The following is a 19,023-nucleotide window of genomic DNA, read 5'->3' on the forward strand; positions in this document are numbered from 1 at the left end:
TTTTTCTACAGTTTGACGTGAAATGAAATATATCCTAAACAATGCCACATCTATAGAAAATTAAGAAGGGTTTGGATTATTTAAAATACCGCTTATATTTTGGGATATAGTTAAACTATACCCCGCTGCCGCGGTCACCCCCGCCGCCACCGCCGCCGCCGCCGCCGCCGTTGCCGCTGCAGTCGCCATTACCGCCTCCGCTGCAATCGCTGCAACCCCAGTCACCTGCTATTCGTGGCTAATAATGTTCAGGATCAAACAAACAAAACAAAAAAGAGAAAAAAAAAGTTGCTAATTAGTTCAAACTTTTATATGGTTTATATTTTTAGACTTTTTAAAATTTGATCTCTTTAACCGCTAGTTTTTTTAAAAAAAATTTGAAGGTATTATAAAATCTTGTATAATTATAAAAAGTGTATTCAAATAGTCTGACAAATAAAATCATAAAATCCTATAGAGTTATAGAAATTTTTTTTTTTCTATACTTAAATCGCTGTACTCTATGAAATTTTTACGGGTGGTTGACATAAAAAATTCTAGAATGCAACAGTTATATTACTGGCATGGCGTTCCTAAACAATCATATTATTCTCTTAAATTCACTCTTCTCATCTTAATTAATAAAACATATTTTTATTATATTTTTTAAATAAAAAAAAGATGATTAATTGGTTATTGATAAGAAAGTATAAATGTTATACATTATAGAACAACTTTCTTTCTTTGACCCCACCATAAGGGGGCAAAATTTGTATGGACATAGTATCCAAATTAACATTTTTTAGGGATGGTCCTTTGATGGGCGCCACGTGGTTCGCATGCGCCCATTTCACTGTCCTTTCTCTTAAAAATAATGTGATTCTTTTTTAGAAAAAAAAAAAAATAGAGGAAGAAAAAGGGATGGTGGGATGGGCGCCTGCGAGCTATGTGGCGCCCATCCAGAGGATCCCCAAATATATTAATTTGGACAATATGTCCGTATAATTTTTGCCCACCACAAGGATGACAAAAATTTTATGGGCACCGGCCCAAATTACTTAATTTGAGGCCTGTGTCCCCGATGAGCGCCGCATGGCACACGTGCCACGCGGCGTCCATCCTCCACTGCTCTCCCGATATGGTGAGAGCAGTGGAAATTCCGGGTGCACCTGGTGCATCCATACTAGGCGCACCATAAAATTATTTTTTGATTTTTATTATTTTTAATTTTTTTTGAAACCAAATAGAGTGTAAAATTTTAACTTCTACACGGTAATTCCTAAAAAAATAAATAAATTAGTACATAAAATTATAATTTAAAAAATTAAAAATTAATTTTATGGTGCACCTAGTATAGGTGCACTCAGAATTTTCACTGCTCTCCCCATATTGAGAGTGCAGTGTTCGATGGGCGCCGCGTGGCACCTGTGCCACCATGCGGCACCCATGGGGGACCGGCCCCAAATTAAGTAATTTGGGGCCGGTGCCCGTAGAATTTTTGCTCCCCCAAGGAAGCTCACTTACTGCACTGACGTAGCAGAACCATTTCATTTTGGGGAAGTGGGGCCCACCGTCACATCAGCACTGTTGCTCTTTTTCTGGTTCCAGCGGTCGTCCCTTCGCCTTTCCGCCCGCACGCGTCCAGACGGCCCCGCCGTGCCTCCCTCCCCTGTCAAAATCGGTCCCATCTTCCTCCCAAATCCATCCTTGCGTCCATTGCTGCTTTGCTGCTGTATTTTAGAGCTTTGCTGCTTCTCTCCGTGGCTGCGTTCATGCTTGCTTCTGCTCTCTGCTTGCCCTTGTAAGTTCTAACCCATCTCTGTCTTTAATCTGTAAATTGTTGGTGTAGATGCAGCTCTACTGCTGCCTTTCTTTCTGCCTGGACTCAAAACGTATCTTAGTAGATAATACGAAACCACCATTATTCTTTATAAAACTTTAAGCTAGCAGAGAAAGGTGTTTAAATATTTTTTATAGGAAAAACTTCAAATACTCCCTTTGTGGGTTTGCAGTTCCTCACTTTAGTACCCTGTGTTTTAAAGTGTATCAAGTTAGTACCCTGGGGTTTTGCACTTTCTCACTTTAGTACTTTGTGTTTAAAGTGTATTAAGTTAGTACCATGTGGTTTCGCACTTTCTCATTTTAGTACCATGTGGTTTAATATTTCGTTAAATTATATACAAAAAAACTTCAGATACTCTACCTAGGTTTATCGAATATTCATTTTAGTACCCCTTAGTTTTAACTTTGTCACTGATTTAACCAAAAAAATACTCCGAAATGGATAATAAAAAAAGAAAAATGAAACCACAGGGTACTAACTTGATACAAAAATGAAACTACAAAGTACTAACTTGATACACTTTAAACCACAGGGTACTAAAGTGAGAAAGTGCGAAACCATAGGGTACTAACTTGATACATTTTAAACCATAGGGTACTAAAGTGAGAAACTGCGAAACCACAGAGGGGGTATTTGAAGTTTTCCCTTTTTTATATTTAACACTCTCTCTCACGTTTGGGCTTGAGATTCTTCATTAGGCTCATGACGTGGACTTGAATTAAATGAGAGAAAATTAATAATGTTAGGAGCCTGCTGGCGTGACTCAAACCCAGGACCTTGTGCTTTGATACTATATAAAATAATACGAAACAACCGTTATTCTCTAAAAGCTTAAGCTAATAGAGAACGGTGTTTAAATATTTTTATATTTAACATTCTCTCGCACGTTTGGGCTCGAGACTTTTTGTTAGGTCCATGACGTGGACTTGAATTTAATGGGAGGAAATTAATAATGCTATGAGTCTGACGTAACTTGAGCTTAGGACCTCCTGCTTTGATACCATATTAAATAATATGAGACAACCGTTATTTTCTGAAAGCTTAAGTTAGTAGAGAACGGTGTTTAAATATTTTTATATTTAATATATGTCCTCCCGCATATGCGCGTGACTGTTTTTATATGTATTTTCATGTGTGCTACTAAATTTATTACGAACGAGATCTCTGACAACCAAGAGGGCTTGCTATATAAAGCATTTCTTAATTAGTTTGCTCTCGCTTGATTTGTTGTCGTCCATTCTTCAAATTTCGCCTACTTTTATAGGCTTGCTTCTGTGTGCTTCTGCTTAGATTAAATTTTGCTGTCGTGATGACAGAACTTTTTGTCATTGATGTCAGCTTCCGCCGGTTGCTTTGCAGTATATGCATTAAATTTTCACTACCTGCATCGAGGTACGGCATGACTGCTGCAGGCCGATTCTCTTCCTCTGTGGACGCGGAGGTTCTGAGGGATGGCTGATGCAGCCAATTTAGCATTAGAATTCCTGAAATAGCGTGACTCAGTTAAGCTGGGCCGGAAATTCCATTGAAATAGGCAAGTTTTACAATTAGCGCGGAAAATCTTTAAACATTTATAACCTTTTGTTTGAGTGTCCGTTTTCAGCGTGCAACTCCAATTCGGAAAACACTTTTCAAAATCTACGCATTGAACGACAAAACCATTTAGGTCGAGTTTGGGGCCCAAATTTAACTGTTTAGGCCTCCGTGTTTTGCATTTTTAAGTTATTTTCGAAAAGTTTTGTATTTTTTATTATTTTTTTTATTTTGAGTCCGATTATTTGGTAATTTCTAATTGGTTTAAGTTTGGAGATATATTAGAATTTATTATCTTTGTTTACAGTAGGATTCGGGTATCACCCCTATATATACATCGCGTTCGGTTAATGTAATTAGCTTTTAGAGTTGATTAATTATAATTTTCGTCTTTGTCGAGGAATTGTGTTCTTCATGTATCTCTCTTTCCATTCTTGTACTTCTTACCTTTCAACGCAACTTAGACCTGCGTTGGCCTTATAATAAAGGTGGTCACAACCAACCGTCCCTAGAGCAAGTGGCAAAGGGCTTGATGGTTGGTACCTAAGGTCCCAAGTTCGAATCCTAGGTGATTCACATTTTCAGCTAAGTTTATTTCTAAATGAAATAAACGAAGCGGATAGCGTGCTATCTATCTCTCTCACTCAAAAAAAAAAAAAAAAAAAAAAACAAAAAAGGTGGTCACATGCTGGGGGCATGCCGTCTACGAGCTCTGAACGAGCTGAGGATGAAGCTTCGTGTTTAGCTGTTAACAGACTTCGTGATGACCTTAGTGATTAAGGACAGTAATTATGAGGATAGAAAGGTTTATGCAAACTTATGTGATCGGCTCTCTCACGAGCTTGAAGCCCTGCAGGATAAGCGCATACGGCTTAAGTGGGGCTACAACCTTTTGAAAGGTTACTACAATTCTTTGGTAGAGGAGAATAGCCAATTTGTTGCTAAGCGAAAAGAAGTCAGGCAAGCATTTGGAAGTGTTACTATTTGATAAGTCGGTCTGATGTTGCTCCACTTGACAAGGACATGACAATGCCGGTTGAGGAGGCTGCAGCAACACCGATCAACGGGGATCTAGCAATGCCACTTGGGTGTAGGGACTGGTTTTCCTGTTCTGCTTGGTACTTTTTCTGGGGCCGATAAATTTGTGGTCATGTTTTGTTTTGTTTTGTTCTCTTTTGTTGGCTTGGTCCAATCCCTTTGCTGTTCTGGAGAAGTCGAAGTAGCCTTTGTTGTTTGAACCTAGTGTGGTTGTCCTTCGCTTTGTCCTTCTCCCTTCCCAACCCCGTTTTTTGTGTCCTGATTTGTGCACCTTTAAAAGCTGTTTCCTGACTTCTTTGTAAAAGGAAAAAAAACATAGTATATTGAAATATGAATATTTCTACCTGCATTTTCTGTCTGGATTGCAGTGGCTTGTCTGTGGAAAGAAAAATGTGGGTTACCGTCATAAACATTTGCACTAAAGCTACGTTCCCCAAATTTGTTGCGCATGAATGTTACCCCCGCTGCTGCTACAACTGTATGATCAAATGCTTTTGCGCACTTAACTTCCGCTGTATTGATTGCTCTTGATATTATCCTTATGGCATAGTAAAAGAAGAATAGGAATTGGACCACGTACTTTGCGTCTATATTAGCTCCTATTTTCTGCCAGTATGTCTCTTTGTCCTGCTGTTGTCATTTCTGCGGTGCTTCAGTGCTTTCTTGGGTTGTATTGACAATATTGAACATGACGAGAATATCATTGGTACAAGAAGAACAAGAGAAGAAGCTGAAGAAGAAGAAGCAGCAATAACAACAGCAGCAGCAGTGCAGGACAAAGCTGCCAGTACGATGTAATTGAAGCTTCTGAGTTGGAGTCTTATGTTGCATAATGTGCACTATAATCAGTGTGTAAGTCTCTTAGCTGAATGATAGAAGATAATATTATACCTTAAGCGAAGAGATATGTACGATTTTTTTTTTCTTTTTCCATTGAAGTGCTGGCTGGACCAAGGATAATGTCTGGAAATGGAATCAGTGGCCTCACTAACTAAATGATTTAAAAGATTAATGACAACTAATAATTCACAGCAAATTTCCATAAAAAATGAAGCTTGGCATACGAATTCAGCTTAGTATATGTAGCAGCAGCACCCATACCAGCAGCAGTAATAAAATTGATGGGAGAAAAATGTCTAGAACATAAACAGCAACAGGTTCAGTATAAGCAGGAGGAAATCTCATCAGATTAGGCGGGTGAAGCAGCAGCTGCAAAACCAAACGAAGATACAAAAAGAGGATGAAGAAGAAGCCGCAGCAGCAGCAGCAGCGGCAGCGGCACTAGCACCAGCAGCAGTAGAATTAGCAGGAGAAAAAAAGGAAAAAAAGATCAAAACAGAAACAGTAGAAGTAGCTACTGAAGTCATCTAAGTAGACTAATTAGAACTTTATAGATGAGTGTTTCTTAAGCACATAATTTGGATCAGTTAGTCATATAGATAGGTCACTGAATTTGAATAGTGCACTGGACTGGATATGAGTTAAGGGAAGGTAAGTTGTCCTATAAAATTAAGCTTCAGTTACAAACTTCCAGATGGGATCACAATCGAGTATAAGACAGAGAAAGCTAAAATGATAGATATTCACAAGCCGATTAATGCAATATGTTGCTTAATTAGATATTAATAGGTTCGACTGGTTTAATTAAGTTAATAAGTTTACACTTTATCTTTTCTCTGCCTTCAGTTTCGAACCTTATCGCATGATAATTTTCATGGAGGGCTGCTACATGTACCCCCATGTGTCCCCCTATAATGTTGTTGATAACATTATTACAACCTAAACATTAATTACTCAATCCTAAACACCATTATTTAACCCTAAGCACCATCATTATACCCTAAACCCTAACACACCCACATGCGTATGCCAACATAACAACACTACAGTGGAATACCCAAAGTATTTCTCATTTTCATGTTTAATGCCAACCAGCTGAATATACTTTCTGTGTTGCTTATTTTATCCCATCCCTCTCTTACTCTTTACTCTCCAGCATCATCATCTAACTTCTCATTGTTCACCAACATGTTCCTCCCTACCTGACCAACTCAGTCTCCAGGACTGTTTTCTGTGTAATTTCTTGCTCACAGATTCTCTTCTGAAGCAAAAGGATACATCGATCATGCACTCCAATAAAATGAAAAGAAAACTTAGGTCTTACATGCTTATTATATCTTGTTATATCTAATCAACTGATAAGAGGCTTGCATTATAAATGTTAAAAGGGAAATTCTTTGAATTCTTTGATAATTAAAATTTTTAAGTTTTTAGTATATTAAGATTAATTTTTCTCCTAGAGCTCTTTAGTGTGCCCAAAAAGATCAACTTAGTGAAAATATTGTAGAGCTAATATATATGTTATTTCATGTCTTTGACTACAAAAAGTAAGATAAAAGAAATTAATTGACTATTCTATCAAATGTAGAAAATTGAACTTGCTATTGGTTTGGATCAGCTTCGCTGCTACATTACTCAGAAAAATTGGTTGAAGAAAATAATATAGAAATAAAATATGTAAGTTGTAAAAGCTGATCAGAACTTCTTTTATATATATTATATATATATATATATTAATGGATCAACTAATTTCGAAGGGAAATGATTGCTTGGACTGTGTCCACCATGTTATCTATGGGCCGGTTGTATTATCTCCATCTAAAACTCTCATCTAAACTGCCAACAGCAAAGGGAGGAGTGAAATTGGAAAAGAGGGTAAGAACAAGAGAAGATCGCAACTATGAAGGAGAAGAAAGAAGGGAAGAAGTAGCCGTAGAAAGAAGAAGAAGAAGAAGAAGAAGAAGAAGAAGAAGAAGAAGAAGGAGGAGGAGGAATCGTTGCCTGTATTACTCCTGTGTCATTTTTTATCCATGGTTTGTTCCCTGTTTCTTCGACTTGGTCTTCGAGTTTCATTTGCTTGGCTTTGCTCTCTTCCTCATTGATACTATTACAAAATTTACTTCCAGCTTATGCAAAATTCGTCTGCTTGGAACCTTCGTATGTTAATTGGTAGGCAAAAAGAAAAAAAACACCAACTGGGTTTTGTAATTAGGATTTGTATTGCTATGTAGGAATGTAATCTTCTTGTCGTCCTCGGAAATATTGCCTTAGTGATTTTTATTTGTATTATTCTTTCGTGTTTCGCTATGCTTAGCGCACTTGATTTTATCCTTCTGTTTTCCATATAGAAATTTAGGTGTCCTAGTTTCGTGTTCCATCACTAAACTATGGTGTCAAAACAAAGAACAGTAGCTGGGTTGTGTGATTTGGGTATGTATTACTGCATGGGAATGGAAGCTACGCTCCCTATCTGTTACAGAAAAAAAAAAAACAAGTGTATCCCACTGTATTTCTCAGAATTTCACTATATTTACTATACTTGCTGTTATCTTTATGTGTTGCATATCAAACTGAAACACAAACAAATCAAATAATCTTTCTGTACGGAATCAAGAAGCAAGTCCAAGAGAAGGTCATAGCAGTTCATATTAAACATTCAGATGGCAATTCTCGGAGTACGCATATGTTAGAATGGATGATTGTAGACGTAAATTTAATCTAACTAGGTGTCTGCATGTACATACAAAGAATCTGTAAATAGCAGATTAGCAGGTTGCATTAAAAAAAAAAGGACTGTCAAGGACAAAACTAAATGTAGATGGTATAAAACAGTATTAGGGTTTATGTGATGGATTAATTATTTCTTTGGGTACTTATAGTTTGCTAAATTTAGAATTTTATTAGGCTTAGTGATGCCACAAATTATTTCTTTGGTTTTACTTAATGAAATTTGCTCTGGTATGCTGTTGTCTGGTGCAAGTTGTTATTTGAATTTACACAGAATTTTGCTCTTTACTACGGCAATTCTTTTCCCTCTTTTTTTACTTCAGCATAATTGGCACGTAAAGTGTTACAACTCCGTTGTGTGATTATGGTTCATGTTGCACTGGAACATTAAGAGCAATAAAGTGCTATTTAGCCCTAACAATTGCTCACAATTTAGGCATGGCTTCCATAGCCTTCTAATTCACTTTATAGAGTTGGCTGGTCTCACTTATTTATAGACGATATATATCAAACCAGTTTACTGTAGTCTTTTTGTGCATGTTGATGATCTTTTGTACCTTTTTCCCCCTTCCCTTTGGGTCTAATTGCTCAGCTTTTGGCCATCTGTAACTTAGGATGCAAAATAGATGATACCTCTTATTTAAATCATGTAAGGAATGTTCATTGTGTATCATAGGTATATAAGCTTTCATAGATAGAAGTTTCTGATATGTTTAAAATGAAAAATAAATGTGTTTGTTCTGTGCAGGCAGGTCTCACGGTAAAGGTCCTTTATTGTAGGCAAAGATCTATTCTGGTTCATACTCACTAGGTATGTGTGCATTATTTTATGGAGCTTATATCGAAATAATATTGTGCATCCTCTATACTGACTTGTGTTGAATGTTGTACAGGATAATAGCTACTCTGTCATCTTCTGCCCAGGTATTAGGATAGGATTCAGCCAGAAACTAGATGGACTATATGGCAACATATAGAGAAAAAAGGAAGCTCCGAAAGTCTATTCTTGATAGTCGGAGAAAAACGGTGGGATTTTCTGCTACGAGAGATTTAAACTGCGGTGATGAGTCTTTGCTTCTAACTTATGAAATGTCGAATACATTGGGAAGAAAAAGAAAACGCAGTTCCAAAGTTGGCGAACTACCAACTAATAACGTTGCGCCACAACATGCTCTTGCTGGTAGACCATCTCGATTTGCAACTCATAGAGGGTATGGTGTAGAACAATTATATCTTGGATTGCCAGAGTATGAATGTCAATCATGTGGAGCTCTACTTTGGTATGACGAACGGATCAAATCTCGCAAGGGAAGTACTCCTCGATTTTCATTGTGTTGTGGGGATGGTAAGGTTTCTCTACCATTATTGCACCAGACTCCTAACATATTAGACCACTTATTGGACTACAGTCGTTGCGCCAGGTCTACAACTTTTCGAGAAAATATTCGTATCTATAATTCTATGTTTGCATTTACATCAATAGGAGCAAAAATTGACAGTGAAATTAACAAAAAATCAGGCCCTTATGTATTCAGAATTAGTGGACAAAACCACCACAGAATGGGATCTTTGCTTCCAATTGATGGAGAACGCCCTAAATTTGCTCAACTATATATTTATGATACCGAAAATGAAGTCGACAATAGAATGAAAGCATTCAACCCCGTTGATAAACTTCAGAAAATTGATAGAAACATTGTTGAAGATCTTATGAAAATGTTTGATCGCGAAAATGAGATAGTAAAAGCATTCAGAATGGCAAGAGATCGTTTCAAAGAGAGTGATTACCGTCCTATTAGGTTAAGATTAAATGGTTGCCGTACTGAGACACCGCAGTCTAATCCTTCTATATGTTCTGAGATTGCTGGATTAATAATTGGTGATTTCGGAAGCGTTGATGGCCAGCGAGATATTGTTGTCGAGCATAAAATAGCAGGACTAAAACGAATAAGTGATTTGCATCCTTCTTTCACGGCAATGCAATATCCTATCCTATTTCCATATGGGGAGGATGGTTTTAGAATAGGCATGACATATAGCAATACTTCACGTGGGAAAGTAGGCTCTAGAAAATGTGTTACGATGCGAGAATTTTATGCCTATAGAATACAAAATAGATTGATTGAGGGAAAAACGCTAATAAGAGGAGGTAAACTTTTCCAACAGTATGTGGTTGATGCTTTCTCATGCATTGAAGAAAATCGTCTTGATTATATTAGGAGAAACCAAGCGGATTTGCGAACAGAGGTTTATAGAGGAATGAAGGATGCTGTTGTTGCAGGTGATGTTGATGGTAATGCCATTGGTAAAAAAATAATTTTACCTTCAAGCTTCATTGCGGGTCCCCGTTATATGATTCAAAATTATCTAGATGCTATTGCTATATGCAGCCAGTTTGGACATCCTGATTTGTTCATTACATTTACCTGCAATACACAATGGCTAGAAATACAGAATGCATTACAATTTATTCCTGGCCAAAAATCAGAAGATCGGCCTGATATTATTAGCAGGGTTTTTAAAATGAAAGTTGAGGCATTGATGTCAGATATTAAGAAAGAAAACTATTTTGGGAGAACTATTGCTGGTATGTGCATATTCAATATAGTTTTCTTTTTTACTTATGAAATATTCTTGTGTTTCAACTTACGTTTCTTAATTTTGCCTGTGTTGGTCTTCGCAGATTTGTATACAATTGAGTTCCAAAAAAGGGGGCTTCCTCATGTGCATATCTTAGTATGGCTGCATCCAGATCACAAATTGCCAACAACTGCAGATATAGATTCTATTATTTCTGCTGAAATACCTGATAAAGATCTTGATCCAATTGGATATGCCACAGTTTCAAAATTTATGATACATGGCCCATGTGGATCGACAAATCCTAAAGTATCATGTATGGCTAAAGGTCGATGCTCAAAATATTTTCCTAGGGAATTCAGAAGTGAGACAATTGTGGATGAAAACGGCTTTGCTCTTTATAGAAGAAGAAATGACGAGAGATTTGTTCGGAAAAACGATATCGACCTTGATAATAGATTTGTTGTGCCGCATAACTTGCAATTAGTGGTTAAATATCAGGCTCATATTAATGTCGAGTGGTGCAACAAGTCAAGACTTATTAAATATTTGTTCAAGTTTATGAATAAAGGCCTAGATAGAACAAGAGCTATAATTGAAGATAGCTATTTGGCTCACAACAGTAGTTTTGACGAACAATACAAGCATGTTGATGAGATTAAAAGGTACTTGGACTGTAGGTATTTATCACCATATGAAGCTGTGTGGAGATTATTCAAATTTGATATACACTGTAGAGAACCTACGGTTGAACGCTTATGTGTTCACTTGCCACTAATGAATAACATAACATATCTCGGGAATCAGAGTTTACTTGATGTTCTAAATCGGCCGAACATCGAGAAAACAATGTTTACTGAGTGGATGCAGGCGAACACAACATATGATGATGCCCGTGAGCTGACTTATGCAGAATTTCCAACCAAATGGGTCTGGCATTCGGGAGACAAAGTATGGACGAGGCGTAAGCAAGGAAATCGTATAGGGAGAATCATTTATATCTGTCCAAATGCTGGCGAACTTTACTTTCTACGTATGCTCTTGAACAAGGTAAAAGGCCCGAGAAACTATACCGAAATTAGAACTATCGATGGCATTGTGCATGAAACATTTCGAGCTGCATGTAATGCGCTTGGGTTGCTTGGCGATGACATGGAATGGCGTCAAGCATTGGAAGAAGCATCTCACTGGTCGTCTGCTGCTGATCTTAGACAACTTTTTGTTACTTTGGTCATGTTTTGTGAGGTTGCTGACCCTGTTAAATTATGGGATGATTATTGGGAATTATTAGTTGGTGATTTATTATATAGATTAAAGCAAACTCTAGGAGTTTGTGATCTTCGGATGCCTGAAGTAGAGCTCCAAAACTATGTTCTATTTGAATTGGAAGTGTTGTTCAACAAAAATTGCAGCTCACTTTCACAATTTAAGCTACCAACTCCTAATAGAATGATTTTAGAAGATATGAGCAACAAACTGTTGAGGGAAGAATTAGAATACGACGTAGATGCTTTAAAAGAGGAACATGTGTTGTTATTTAAAGGATTGAATGATGAGCAGAAGACTGTATATCACACAGTTTTGACTTCTATCTACGAGGATAAAGGAGATATCATTTTTGTATATGGCCATGGTGGAACAGGAAAAACCTACCTTTGTCAGACAATAATTTCAAAACTCCGTTCTGAAGGAAAAATAGTATTGGCGGTTGCTTCGTCTGGAATTGCATCACTCTTACTTCCTGGAGGATGAACAGCGCATTCAAGATTCAAGATACCTATAAAGATAGATGACTTTTCAACATGTGAAATTAAAAAAGGAACACAGCTTGCAAAACTGCTGTATCACACTAGTTTGATTATATGGGATGAGGCACCAATGAACCATAGGAATTGTTTCGAAGCTTTAGATAAATCATTGAGAGATATCTTGAAAGTAAATGATGATAGTGTTGAGGAAAGGCTCTTTGGAGGAAAAACTATTGTATTCGGTGGAGATTTTAGGCAAGTACTTCCTGTTATTGTTGGAGGAACAAGACAAGACATAATTAATGCATTAATCACCAAGTCATACATATGGAATAATTGTAGAGTCTTCCGATTGTCAACAAACATGAGATTGCTTAGATGTCCGGTGAATGATTCATCAAAAGAAAAGATGGCAAATTTTGCAAAATGGATACTCGATTTAGGTGATGGAAAATTAGATGCTATGAAATTAGAAACTGATGAAGAGCCTACTTGGATCAAAATACCAGATGCCTTACTTATGAAGAGTAGTAGCGATGGTATTAAAGATATTGTTTCGGTGGTGTATGATAACATTCATCAGAACTACAATGATCCCGCATATTTAAGAGATAGAGCTATTATCACACCAATGAACGAAACAGTTAATGAAATAAACACATACATCTTATCTTTGCTCCCGAACGAGGAAAAAGTATACATGAGTTCAGACTCAATTTGTAGGTCATCAACAAATGACGAAGAAGGCGATGTTCTCTACCCTGTTGATTTTTTAAACTCTTTAAGGTTCAACGGTATACCTCATCATGAACTAAAATTGAAAATAGGCGCTCAGATAATGTTGCTACGCAATATTAGCCAAAGTTCAGGCCTTTGCAATGGGACTCGCTTAATTGTTACTAAATTGGCTTCAAGAGTTATTGAGGCACAAATCTTTACTGGAAACCATGAAGGTGAAAAGGTTTATATTCCTCGCATTGTGATGCATGTGACGGAAACAAAGTGGCCTTTTACTCTGAAAAGAAGACAATTTCCAATTCGTCTATGTTATGCTATGACAATTAATAAAAGCCAAGGGCAGACTCTACAAAAGGTTGGCATCTACCTGCCAAGACCGGTATTCTCCCATGGTCAACTTTATGTCGGAGTTTCACGAGTTACCTCTCATGAGGGATTGCGAATTCTAATTGAAAATGAAGAAGGTCATTTAGAAGGATATACACGAAATATTGTTTACACAGAAATTTTTGATGATTTGCAACAATAAAAACCCTTCTCTTGTTCGTTCTCTGACTAACTGCATTTTGTTGTGGTAATAACAAAGAACTAGTTTCTTCTATTTGACACATTTTTTTATATTGGTGTAGAAGTAATTGATTGTCGTGTTTTTTAAATTAAACAGAACGGCAAAAGATCGAGTTTGTGCTTTTGGATCAGCTTAATCTACAGCATAGTAAGATCAAAACCAGACTTGCTAGGTTATGGGAATCGACAGTACCACAATTGAAAAATCAGATTTGAAGTTTGGAATGCCTTTAGATGGATGAAAAGGTAGTGATATTATATATATATATATATATGTATATATATATATATATATATATGTATATATATATATATATATATATGTATATATATATATATATATATATGTATATATATATATATATATATATGTATATATATATATATATATATATGTATGTATATATATATATATATATGTATGTATATATATATATATATATATATATATATATATGTATATATATATATATATATATATGTATATATATATATATATATATTTCCTATTTGTAGTTCTTTAGCACTATTGTCATATTTCTATTCCTTATATAAAAAATATTCTTTTTTTTTTGGAGGGATATTCCATGCAGGAAACTATTCGGAAGCACAATGCAGAACACTTCGAGTCATTACTTTCTGAAGGCATTGTATATATTGTTAAGAACTTTCAATGTCATACCACGTAGAGGTAAGTACAAAGTTGTCGGTCACAAGTACATGATTTAAAATTAGTAAATGGACTAATGTTGTTGAAACGAACGATCATGTGGAGTCAATTCCGCTTTATAGTTTTAACTTTGTTAGTTTTGATTATAAAGAAAGCGAAAGGCACAATGATGGTAGCTTTTTACGTATTGCTGTTTACTTTTTTCCCCTCTATTATTCTGCAGCAATTACAATAACAAAAAGCAATTACTCAAAAATCATGCTTTGTTTAATATCATGTTGCTTAGATGTGCTTGGAAGCACTGTAGCTGTTAGTCCGGCCTCTTATACATATGTTGGTCGGGAGCTAACTTCAAAAGAAATTTAGAGATCCATGATTCAGAGTATTTAGTCGAATACTTTCTCATTGAATTGCGAATTTTATTTTCTTCGTAGGCAATGAAACACTTTCAGCTGGAAATTTCAAAATATTATAGGAACAATACTCTCTTTGTGACATTATAGGATAAATTTGCTCTGGACTTTACTGATTGTCTAATTTACAAAAAAGAAGCTATTGGTCCAGTTGTAATTATCTTTGCAAGTATAGGTGTGGGAATTTATAAAGATCTGGGCAATGGTTAGATATATTAGAATTTCATTCAGTTCCTATGCGTTACTACTTATGCCTGATTGTCTGTTAAGCTTATGTTTTCCTTGCATATCTAGAGAAACTTCATTTGTCGACGTGTTCGACATCAAGGTTTTACATTAACTTAGAAATAGCAGAAATTGCAACATTTCATAATGCACTGCAAGGTTAATTGACAATATCTACATAATTTCTTCCGCCCATACTTATCAGGTTAGTCAGCAAAATACTAACCACAGAAAACAATCACTGATCGTACCAATTCAATATATTAAGATTGCAGAGCAGCCAAGTATGTATTAATCCTCAAGATCAAATGTCCAACAATTGTAAAACTATTAGTGCATTACTTAAGTTAAATCCAACAAAAAAAACTAGGTGAGTGACTTTGAAATATACTTGTTTATTTGTCGACAAAGTTTCTTCTTTAATTTTTCATTCTTTGCAATGTACCATATATTTTCTTCCACCCATAATTGAATAGAAGTGCTTATCTCCCATTGTGTTTTATACAGTGTATGAAATATACCTGTGAAGCTAAATTGGTAGAACGTATCGTTGGTGGTATAAGGCCTGTCATGATTGCAGGGGAGTAAAAGATTATGGCGGCACTTTTGGTTTGGGCAATGTGTCCCCTATGCCACGGTATATTTCCACCCAAAAACATATCATTCTCCGTTTCTGATTTAATTACATGAAAACACAATGGTTAAGTTGTGTTTTTGTACATAAATTAATTTTGAAATATGTTCTAAAAAAGGTTCTAGTTAAATGCCATTGTTAAAGATAAAACTGGCACGACAAACTTCCTAATTTTCAGCAAATTAGCAGAAGATTTGGTACGAGCCCCTGACCAACAGCTTGCTACTACAGCCGATTAAGATAGATTTGTTCTTCCCTATGTTATTAGAAATATTCTTTCTCGGACTTATATTTTCTAGGTTTTGATTGACTCACACAGTTTTAATAATATGAGCATGCGGTCATTTAGATTTGCAGAAAAATTTCAATCTAATTTGGTTGTGAAAGTCAAAACTGAACAAAAGGAAGAGCATGAAGCAAACATTAGAGAAGCCAGTGCATTAACAAGTCTTAAAGAATCGCAGAATGGTATATATAGTCGACAGAACATCTCTAAATGCAGTAATTCAATTAAGGTAAGATAGTTTTTCTAATATATTTTGTGTTTGCATAGTATCCTCCATGTTCCTGTTTGTGAGACCTTGATGAACTTACATTGTTCTATATGTAAAATTTCATACATTTATCTCCACGGGAAGTTCTTGGTCTACCCCAGAGATGCTTACGAAGAGATCAAGCAGAAGGAAACGAGTGCTCATGTGAGTATTATATTGAAATATTGTTACAAAACCAAATCAATGATGAGTTCATATTTCATTTGGAAAAAGAGAGAAATTTCTTACGTGCGTACATTAATTTGTAGTTGCATTGAGACTTAGGAATCAGGCAAAGTAGGAAAATGAAGATGACCAAAGTAAATATACCTGCCACAAGTTATATTTTGCCTACAATAGCACTTAGTTGTATAACTGTTAGATATGTCTCGAATTCTGAAACTGCAAGGTGTTTTAACCCTATTCTGTTTTGGTTTTTTTTCATTAAGTTTAGATTATGTCTAATCTTATTGAAATTATTTCTAATTTTTGTGAAGCTGTATTCCTATTTATATTAGAATTTAGCCACTATTATAAATATATATTTTATTCCATTAATTTGGCGCGACAGATGAGTAGAAGTATGGTTATATTTTTGGGATTGGGGTTTTGTGAGAGAGGTATATTTTGTACAACACTTTAATTATAATGAAGATCTCTATTGCGTTTTCGCTTGTGAACGTAGGCCAGGGGTTGAACTACATAAATTTTTATGTGCTTTATTTTTCTTCTCTCATTCTTGATTCTTTTGGTATTTTCGTTCTGACTTGGTAGATCTTTTCCACTCTTGTTCTAACAATAACATTGTTGTCACATTCGTACTAAAACGAGTTCTCTTGGTTGTATGATCAATGGCGCCGAATTCTCTTGGTTGTATGAACAATGGCGCCGAATTCTCTTGGTTGTATGAAAAGTGGTGCCGTGATTTAGTCATGTAAATTTTGCGATATCGCCAGCTAATATATCAGTAGTTCTCCAAAAAAAAAAAAAAAAAAAAAAAAAAAAAAAAAAATCTAATATTACTAGCTAATATCTTAGTTTGTTTCATGGCTTTTCTATTTAGGTTTGAGCGTTAATTCTTATTTGATTTATTAAGATATATGATGACATATGTGATATAGCTTCTTATCTATTTACTAATTGTTTTATTCTGTAGAGCTAGGCTACTATGCTTTTGAAAGTACGGAGGCTTCTGTACTTGTAAGTTGTTTTCGATAACTGAGACAACCGATTTGGCGATCGGTTCCGTTAAACATGATAAGCAGTGTTGGAAACTATCTAGAAACTAAATTTTATAATTTTTTGACTTTGCTTGCCTAGTGAATGAGTAGTTTCAACATGAAAAATTGAAAATAAAAATTTTATAAAAATAGCGATAAAAGATTTAAATTTCAAATTTCAAGTATTGATTTGTTCTTGATGTTAAGTACAACTTTACCTAATTTGGATTGTTCTATACTGTTGAACTTACAAACTTATATCGGCTAATAAAATAGTCATTATCGAGACTCTTTGATTATTTGGTAAATAATATTGAAAAATTATAAAATTTGGTTTCAAATAGTTTTAATAGCGTTGATCATGTCTACCAGAATTGATAGTCGAATTGGATGTTTTATTATCGAAAGTAACTTACAAGCACGTAGGGTCGGTGCTGCCGAAAGCAAGAGACGTACTCTAATTTGTATATTTATTTTCTTATATTTTTGTTGTATATATCTTCTGTGATCAGGTGTTGTACAACTCTGCTGCTGCTGCTATTACTTTTTCAACTTCTACTTTTATCCATCATTTATTCCTCACTTTTTTTTTTTTTTTCGTTTTTCTTATTTTTTATTATTTTTGTAATTTTTTTATTCTTTTTAACAAAATTAATTTGTCGCAATGCGCGAGTACTTTTACTAGTAATGAATAATCAATCAATCATGTGGACTAGTGTCAAATGTGGCAATCTTTTATTGTTCTACCAAAATAAAAAAAATGTGATCTACAATGCTTTCATGAGTGTGGACACTATCATTCTTGTAAATTATTGGTGATGATAGAACTTTATATATATATATATATATATATATATATATATATATATATATCAATCTTATATCTTTTTATTGTAAATATGGATATAGATTATCCATATTTGATCCATTTTTCATCCCTNATTTTGGATCTATCAATTGATTGTGAAATTAACGCTCAAAATTGAATGATATTTTAAAAATAGAGGATATTAATTTTGATTCATGATTGAAGTTGTTGATCTTAACTTAAATGTTGTATATAATTTTTTATCCAAAATTCAATCAAATTGAGAAAATAGCAATGTCATGGATATATTTATTAGGCTGTTCATCCCTCTATTCTAAGAGTTATATATTCTTGGGTAAATTGCACTTTTGGTCCTCAGAAGTCTCAAACTTTGAAACACATGATATTTTGGTCTCTAAACTTTAATGTATTATAATTTCTAACTTAAAACTTTCTAAATTATTGTAATTAAGTCATACAGCTCAATTTAATTGACTAAATATTAATATTTTGCTGATATAATAGTGATATGGTATTTTAATAATTGTCACATTATTGATTACAGTACTATAGTATTGCTATCACGTTAGTGACACATTTTTATGTAATCAATTAAATTGGACTATAGATCTTAATTGTAACAATTTAGCAATTTTTAAGTTAAAAATCGCAAGAATTAAAGTTTGAGAACCAAAGCGTCACCTGACTCAATGTTTCAGGACAAGAATTCGTGAAATTTAGCCTATATTCTTTAGCAAATGCAAAATTTGAAGAAAACACTCAGAAAATAGGCTAAATTATAAAAAATTCTCTTGTTAATATTTTTTTTTTTACTTTTCCTCTCTGACCTTTAAAACCTATACTTTTACCTCTTAAAAAATGAGAAATATTTACTTCGGTCCCTGCCGTCAATATTCCGTCAGGAAT

General features: G+C 34.9%; 2 protein-coding genes across 6 annotated transcripts; both read left to right on the forward strand.

The window, feature by feature from the left end:
* On the forward strand, nucleotides 1,565-16,738 carry LOC109722257. 5 transcript variants are annotated; one of them, XM_020250222.1, is made up of 9 exons: nucleotides 1,565-1,780; nucleotides 7,080-7,266; nucleotides 8,709-8,771; nucleotides 8,854-10,547; nucleotides 10,644-13,600; nucleotides 13,691-13,839; nucleotides 14,172-14,284; nucleotides 15,409-16,233; nucleotides 16,338-16,738. In XM_020250222.1, the coding sequence occupies exons 4-5, from the start codon at nucleotides 8,915-8,917 to the stop codon at nucleotides 12,290-12,292; spliced, it is 3,282 nt and encodes a 1,093-aa protein (XP_020105811.1). In that variant the 5' UTR covers nucleotides 1,565-1,780; nucleotides 7,080-7,266; nucleotides 8,709-8,771; nucleotides 8,854-8,914; the 3' UTR covers nucleotides 12,293-13,600; nucleotides 13,691-13,839; nucleotides 14,172-14,284; nucleotides 15,409-16,233; nucleotides 16,338-16,738. The 5 variants fall into 5 exon arrangements, with proteins under 5 accessions (XP_020105811.1, XP_020105812.1, XP_020105809.1 ...); XM_020250223.1 differs by having other exon boundaries at nucleotides 15,409-16,050; nucleotides 16,174-16,738; XM_020250220.1 differs by having other exon boundaries at nucleotides 15,409-16,738.
* On the forward strand, nucleotides 12,389-12,924 carry LOC109722262 (the record flags this gene model as incomplete). The annotated part of the gene is given in 1 exon segment (XM_020250230.1): nucleotides 12,389-12,924. A coding segment is annotated over 1 exon segment (506 nt), but the record flags the coding sequence as incomplete, so codon positions are not given.

Source organism: Ananas comosus, linkage group 16 (genome assembly GCF_001540865.1).
Source record: "Ananas comosus cultivar F153 linkage group 16, ASM154086v1, whole genome shotgun sequence".
Classification (NCBI taxonomy): domain Eukaryota; kingdom Viridiplantae; phylum Streptophyta; class Magnoliopsida; order Poales; family Bromeliaceae; genus Ananas; species Ananas comosus.

Coding starts and splice junctions, on each gene's coding strand:
- LOC109722257 (XM_020250220.1), top strand. CDS start 8,915: ATGGACTATATGGCAACATATAGAGAAAAAAGGAAGCTCCGAAAGTCT. Junction 10,548..10,643: donor TTTTGGGAGAACTATTGCTG/GTATGTGCATAT, acceptor TGGTCTTCGCAG/ATTTGTATACAATTGAGTTC.